The following is a 7,413-nucleotide window of genomic DNA, read 5'->3' as shown; positions in this document are numbered from 1 at the left end:
GCGGAATGGACGAGCGATGGCCCAGTTGATGTGTCATGTATAACCAGCGCTATTGGAGACGTTCGAAATTCAATTCGAGCTTGAACAGAGGTTTTGAGCACATTAACAGAAGATTGGGGCCGCGCACGCGCATAGGTTAAGAATGGGGCTGACACACAGCTGCAGCAGGCCGCACAAAGCCACAATGGTTCACAAACAAGCAAGGACAAGACAGTTGCTCATCCACACAGTAGATGGCGGTTTAGGAAACAGTCGGGTTCGGGCGTAGCCCGTGCAGATCAAGAGTGAAAGTCTGGTTTACACTTTAAAGGTCCTCGGGCTTGAAGCCGCTTGGCAGGAGGAGTTCATCGATCTTGTAGATGTAACCATTTGAGACCTCAATGTCGTTCTTGATGCGCACCCCATTGATCAAAACGCCCTTGTTGTCGTTGTTCACGAGGTGTGTCTCGCCCGACCAAGCACGAAGCATGCCAGAGGCGGGGAGGTCATCCGGGCCCACGGCTTGGTTGGGAACAACGTGATTGAGGAGAACCTCCACCAACGCCCTGCGGTTCATGAGGAGCTTGCTAATGGTGGCATCACCCAGCTTGCGGAAGGCTTTGTCGTTGGGGGCAAAAAAGGTCACAGCACCCAGATGATCCAAGTCAGTGTACAGACCAGCCTGCTTCATGGCGACGGTCAGATACGAGAAGACGTCACGGTCGGCCAAAATGTCGCTGATCTCTTGGTCGTCATTGTCATCATCGTCCGCATCATCGTCATTGGTGCTTGTGGTGGTGGTCACGGGACGGCGGGTGGTGGTGGTGGTCGTTTCGGCGGGCGGTGCGGCCTGCGTGGTGGTCGTCGTGGGACGGCGGGTGGTGGTGGTGGTCGTCGTCTCGGCGGGCGGTGCGGCCTGCGTGGTGGTGGTGGTGGTGGGACGGCGGGTGGTGGTGGTGGTGGTTGTTTCGGCGGGCGGTGCGGCCTGCGTGGTGGTAGTGGTGGCAGGGCGGCGAGTGGTGGTGGTGGCAGGACGCGTGCCTGGGCCGCGTGTGGTGGCGGGAAGGAAGGGGGAGAGGTCGACATTGGCGGGCACAAGGATGGTGTCAATCTTGTGGATAAGTCCGTTGTCTGCCTCAATGTCAAATTTAAGCACGTTGGCGTAGTCAACAATCACCTGGTCGCCATTGCTGCGGACAGTGACCCTTGAGCCTTGTACCGTCATGAATCGCTGATAAGCCTCCGACTTGAGTTCATCGCCATCCACTTCCTGGGGCAGCAAATGGTACAGCAGAATGTCCCGCAGCAAGTCTTTGTTAGCGTCGCGCATAAGGGCGTCGAGGAGGCCATCGGGAAGGTCACGGAAGGCCTGATCCCGCGGGGCAAAGAGAGTAGCACCGTCAATGGCGTCCAGGTCGTCATCAAGCTCGGCTTGCAAAACAGCACGGCTGAGAATGTCGTAGGCCCCACGACTGGAGATGATGTCCCAGATTGAGATGATGTCCTCTTCTGTTGTGTCTGAAGCCGAGGTGGAAGTAGAGGTGGAAGTAGAGGTTGAGGTGGAAGTAGAGGTTGAGGTGGAAGTAGAGGTGGAAGTAGAGGTTGAGGTGGAAGTAGAGGTAGAGGTAGAGGTGGAAGTAGAGGTAGAGGTAGAGGTGGAGGTAGAGGTGGAAGTAGAGGTTGAGGTGGAAGTAGAGGTAGAGGTAGAGGTGGAAGTAGAGGTAGAGGTAGAGGTGGAGGTAGAGGTGGAGGTAGAGGTAGAGGTGGAGGTAGAGGTGGAGGTAGAGGTGGAGGTAGAGGTGGAGGTAGAGGTGGAGGTGGAGGTAGAGGTGGAGGTGGAGGTAGAGGTAGAGGTGGAGGTGGAGGTAGAGGTAGAGGTCGAAGTCGAAGTCGAAGTCGAGGTGGAAAAGTTCAACAGAGCCACTGGCAAGTTCAAGGGCGATGGGAGGAGGCTATCAATCACGTGAACAATGCCATTCTCTAGCATGATATCGGCGTGAATAATATGCGCGCCTCCAACAGTGAGGTTGCCATTCTCCATCTCTTCAATCTCAAGCTCAAAGCCGTTATTGGCTTGCACCATGTCCATCTCACGCAACTCATCCGAGTCGAGCACCATGTCCGATACAATGTAAGTTGCCAGCACCTATTCACCAGAGAAGACGAACAAAATGAGGATACCAACAGGAGCTCGAGGCTGTTCCGTCAGCGATGCTCGGGCAGAGGCGAGCACGGTGTTGTCATGGGCATCAACGCACCTCTTCCAAGATATCAAAGTTGCTGGGATCAAACAACTCGATGAAAATGTCAGTTGGCAGCTCATACCAGGCAGGATCAATGGCAGCAAAAACGGTGTGGTTGCCGCCGTCCAGCATGTCGAGCATGCCCGTGACTTGCAGGGCCAGGGTCATGAAGGTGAAGCGATCGTGCTCGGCCAAAAAGTACTTGATGGTCAGATTGGAAAAGTCTTCCATCATCATTTCCGTGGTGGTGGTCATCATATCCGTGGTGGTGACTTCCATGGTGGTGGTTGGCCTTTCGGTGGTGCTGGTCGGCGCTTCCGTATCTTCCTCGCCATCATCTTCGGTGGTCGAGGTCATGGGAGCCATGGTTGTAGTGGGGCCCAGCATGATGACTGTGTTAATTTCGTGCACCACGCCATTGTCCGCCAGAATATCGGCGTTGATGACTTCAGCGTCGTTGACAAGAAGAACACCCGAACTGCTCGAGACGCGAAGAGTCGCGTTGGACAAGCTCATGAGCTGCAAGTCACCGCTCATGAGCACATCGCCGGTCAGGTTCATGTTGACGACATGGCGAAGGAGCACGGCTTCGAGCTCCTCGGCGTTCTCTGGGCGGAGCAGCTCGTTCAAGTCTGTACCCAAAGCCAGGAAAGCGGCATCATTCGGTGCAAAAACCGTGATCGAGTCCAGGCTTGCGTCGCGGTTCTTGAGGAGTTCCTTGAGGTCGGCTTGCTCCAGCAAGGTGGTCAAAATGCTGAAGCGGCTGCGGACCTTGAGGGTCTTGAAGACGGAATACTGGTTCACCTGTGACGCAACACACACGATATGAGCCGGGCAGAGCCCCGAACCAAGGGGCGGCGAGTCAACGAGGTAAACGTACACAATCCTCGCGTGTATCGCTTGGAATGTCGTCGCAGTCCTATTTCATCCCAGCGGCAAGATATCGAGGTAAGCACGGTGCACATCACTTCTGTCGCTGGAAGTGGGGGGCGAGGCAAAAGTCCCTGGGTTGAAGATCGTACCGCATGAGCCGACACAACCATGCAGGCCATCAAGGCCAGGAGAACCAGCTTAAACGCCATGAAGCTGGTGCGCTAAGTCCTGCGGGAAAGACTTCTCGCTCGAGGCTTCCCACCGACAAGACGGTTGAGGAAGGGGCAGAGTAAAGCTGGACTTGGGCACAACCTCAAGATGGTCCCGGTGGTCGAGGGGTTGATAAAATGCCACGTCCGAGCCTTGTACGGCAAGAAGAGAGCGGCTGGTGCCATCGACCGGGCGCGCAAGACTTGAGCCAACGTGGACATGAGCAAGAGATGCGACGACCAACCGGCCAGGGCGGTGAGAGAGAGGAGAAGGCATGGTCAACGCATGCGCTGCTTTTGGGTGTTGGAGGTTGAGTGTGGAGGCGCATGAGCAAAAGCGCCAATGATGCTTTTGTGTCAATGTCAGGCTAACGTGGGGCACTATTGGCGGTGGCTGAGTGGGAGAATTGGTCAGAGACACGATGCTTGCCCAGGCGAGAGGACGGCACCGGGGTCTCTGCGGTGACTCTGGGTATCCGGGGGCGTGGAAGCGATCAACCGTGTCACGGGTGCTGCAATGCCAGTGCGTGACACAAGGAAACGGTGTTGGCTCGAACATGCGCAGGACCGGCGGCGTTGCAAGTGGATGGGTGATGATGACTCGGGGGAGGCAAGCTGCGCGATTAGCGTCAACGCGAATGCACCTTCCAAGGGCAATGTTGGTCACGACGTGAGCCAATCAAGGCGCCCCATGTCCACGAAAGTACGAGGAGCGTCTTCACTGCAGGGAAGTACGAGCAGCGACTTCTTCACTGCAGGGAAGCACGGGCGCCTGTGTTTGCGTGATGATGAGCATGGTGAGCCAAGAAGTAAATGTGTGTCCGCTGTGACTGGTCGTTGTTGGCCACCCAGCGGTCATGGCGACCAACACCACCGCCGATCATCGCCGGGCACATGACCAGCTATTGAGGCGAGAGAAGCAAGGTCCAGCCGCCTGCCCGCCCCCAAGAACACACAAGCCCACAGAGCCAACTTGACCACGGCCACGGCCACTGCCACTGCCGATGCCGTTGCCACTGTGTGCCATCACGACGAGACGGCGGAGTCATTTAAATTTTCAACTTTTCTGAACCAAATGTCATCATGCTCCCTTGAGAGCCATCTCACTGTCTTCGCTTGCTTGACAACAAAACCATTTAAAACCGGTCACTGCGTTCGTGTCTTGAAAGACTGCTTGTGACGCGTGTGTGCATTTTTGGCAAACGGGGTGTTGCGGTGTCGCGGTGCTGGGGCGCATTGAGTGTCGAGGTTTGAAGGGAGAACAGGGTCCAAATGGCTGTGGAAGCGGTGTCGGGAACGGCAGAGGCGGTAGAGACCTCATCACCGTCGCCGTCGCCGTCGCCGTCGCCTTCGTTTGGGCTCGAGGCGCGGACGCGCTTCTGTGGGCTTTGTCTCACTCGACCGGCGCAGTACACGTGTCCGCGATGCAGCGCTCGGTACTGCGGGTTGGAGTGCTACCGAAGCCCTGCGCACGAACATTGCGCGGAAGGGTTCTATGAACAGGAGGTGCGCCGGGCGCTCACTGAACAGCGAGTGGATCAGGCTGAGCGCCGACGCATGCTCGACATTCTCCAGCGCCTGCGTGACACAGACCCGGAAAACGCCCTGCTCGGGCCAGGAGGTCTACCTGACGTACTTGACGCCTTTGAGCCGGTGACGGGCGACTCTCTTGACGATGGCGGTGGGGACGAGGATGCTGCGGTGGACGCCGGCGTCGATGAGGAGGCTGCCCGCCTGACACAGGTGCTTTCCTTGCTTGACGCACAGCCCAACGCAGACGTGGCCGACCTCTTGGCGCACCTCTCCCCTGACCAGCAAAGTGCCTTTGCGCAACTGATGCGGGACCAGCAACTGGGTGCCGACGTGGCGCTTTGGACGCCTTGGTGGCATCGGGCTGACCCCGAACCACGTCTCATCGAAGTACTCGACTCGAACCAAGACAATGTGGAAGCTTCCCCCGCTGAAGCACCGAGCAGCGATCCAGCCGACGCGCTGCAACACTATTCGAGCCTCTTGGCCAGTCTGGACCGGCCGTTGGTGACGTTGGCCGAGCTCTTGGGCCCGCGCGCCGGCCCCAACCCGACCGTGGGAGCCTCTGTCCCCTATGATATGATCCTCCAATTGCTCCGCTACTGTTACGCCTTGCGCCTCTATAACGGGGAGACCCACGACAGCTTGCTGCCACTCGTGGGCGCCCTTCTTCAGGGCAACGATGTGCTGACTGCCCGCGAACAGTGTGGGGAACTGTCTGCCGCCGTGGCACACTTTGTGCTGGCGTGCACCACGCGCCCGAGTCTACAAAGTGCACCAGAGCAGGTGGTTCTAGCCCTAGACGATGCACGAGCCGTGCTACAATCGGGGCACCGGGTGCAGGCCTGTCTCGTCCATTGCCTAAACCTCTTGCAACTTGCCCTGGCACTGAGCAAGACCACCTGGCAAGCCCACGGCGAAGCGCTGGCTGGGGTGCAGCGCAAGCATGCTCGACAGGCACAACACAAGCTCTACTTTTACGCCTGCTGGTGGCAGGCCTGCTTGGACAAGCCCCAGCTTGCGGAGAAGGAGGCGCCGACGTCCGCGCGGCTGCAGCCGACGGGGGGAGACGGTCTGGCCATGTCGCTGGAGATTTGGCGGGCTGACCTCGCGCGCCTGGCTGCCACGCGACGCCGGGACTTGGGTTTGAAGGAACTTTCCGAAGACCACTTTGAATTAGCCGATGAGGAAGTGCCAGTGCAAAGTCTCGGTGCAGGGTTGACCCGGACTTTGCGCGTGGTTGATGAAGCAAACAAAAGTGTACCGTCGCCGTTCCGAGCGACGGCCGCTTCAGACAAGCGCCGGCCTTTGGTTCAAGAACTCTAGGATGCCACGTGGATGTGTGAGCGCTGTGCGCTAAAGTTTGATGCTTGTGTCGTGGGGCACGACGAAATTGATGGCAACACACGCTGAAGTCGATGATGGACGGGTGCGTGCACAAAAGGAGTTTGAACTCAATTGAAGGCGCACAGCGCCACAGCGAGCGGCCTTGAGCCAGGACGGTAACAGAGACAGGCAACCGAGGGAGATGCCGAGTTGGCTTATATGTCTTGCAAGTTACGTATTGCCAGCGCCTGCGCCTGTACCAGGTCGAGTGGGTGTGAGGTGGGCGGAAAAAAAAAAAGAAACCAAGCTGTGGGCACGGGGAGGCGTTGTGCCAAGTGTGCGAGGGAGGCAAGCGGGCATACGCACGAGGCGAATGAGGGCAAAATCGTCCATGGTTTGGAGCTCATCCACGGAATACTTGTTGTCGTAGGCATCGAGAAAGGTCATGACGTTGACGCGCGTATCATTCGCCGTTTGCTGCATGAAGGATTCCATCCGACTCTCTAGGAGACCCAAACGTCCAGCGACATGAGTGTGTGATGATGCGGATCACAGGGCCCCCGCGCATGGCCAAGCTTCGTACCGGTGATGACGGCGAGAAGGGCCCACATCTGAAAAGTGGTAAAGGATGGATCAAGCGCCCGCTTCAGATGCTCCGTGTCGTTGCGCCGCTGCACGAGTAAATCTGCACAGGTCATTCACGGTCGACCAGATGTTAGACGACCAAAGCTGCCCGCGAACGCGTGGCACCTGGCGGGTGGACATGCCTTGGGTATCATGGAGATCATCCTGACACTGCTGCAGCTTCAGACTGTAGTCGTGTAACAGCGAATCATTGGAAGCCAGATGGATGCTTTTCAACCGAGCAATGTCGGCCACGGCATGGGCCATGACCTGGTGCGTCTCGTTGAGCTGCACACGACAGCTCTCCAACGTGTTCTCAAACACAAAGACATGGTTGTTCTCCCGCATCAGGCGCTCGCTGCCCAACCGCACATCCAACGCCAACCACGCGTTGAGCACAAACAGCACCAAGCCAATCGGCTTGAGAATCGGTGTGATCCAAGTCTTCATCCTCTTCCCCACTCTCCCCAACACCTCCTCCCCCTTCGCCCGCCCTGCAATCCCTCCAACCGCACAGCCGGTCCCCTGCCTGCCTGGCTGCCCTCCGACCCGGTCGAGCACCACCAGACGACCCCTCAACTTTTTTCTGACAAATGATCGATCATCTTCTCTCTCTCTCTCTCTCTCTC

General features: G+C 57.7%; 2 protein-coding genes across 2 annotated transcripts; one reads left to right on the top strand and one right to left on the bottom strand.

Annotated features, from left to right (window-relative positions):
- Positions 1 to 304: 304 nt before the first annotated feature.
- On the bottom strand, positions 305 to 3,304 carry MONBRDRAFT_28184 (uncharacterized protein; the record flags this gene model as incomplete). Its single annotated transcript, XM_001748567.1, has 4 exons — positions 305 to 2,125; positions 2,238 to 3,026; positions 3,103 to 3,141; positions 3,245 to 3,304. 4 exons carry the CDS (start codon positions 3,302 to 3,304, stop codon positions 305 to 307), a joined length of 2,709 nt encoding a protein of 902 aa, XP_001748619.1.
- Positions 3,305 to 4,576: 1,272 nt separating this feature from the next.
- MONBRDRAFT_28183 (uncharacterized protein) lies at positions 4,577 to 6,160 on the top strand (the record flags this gene model as incomplete). Its single annotated transcript, XM_001748639.1, has 1 exon — positions 4,577 to 6,160. The coding sequence occupies one exon, from the start codon at positions 4,577 to 4,579 to the stop codon at positions 6,158 to 6,160; it is 1,584 nt and encodes a 527-aa protein (XP_001748691.1).
- Positions 6,161 to 7,413: the final 1,253 nt, after the last annotated feature.

Source organism: Monosiga brevicollis, genomic scaffold, assembly GCF_000002865.3.
Source record: "Monosiga brevicollis MX1 MONBRscaffold_24 genomic scaffold, whole genome shotgun sequence".
NCBI lineage: Eukaryota > Choanoflagellata > Craspedida > Salpingoecidae > Monosiga > Monosiga brevicollis.
The sequence above is the reverse complement of the archived record's forward strand: the minus strand, read 5'-3'. Positions and strand labels throughout refer to the sequence as shown.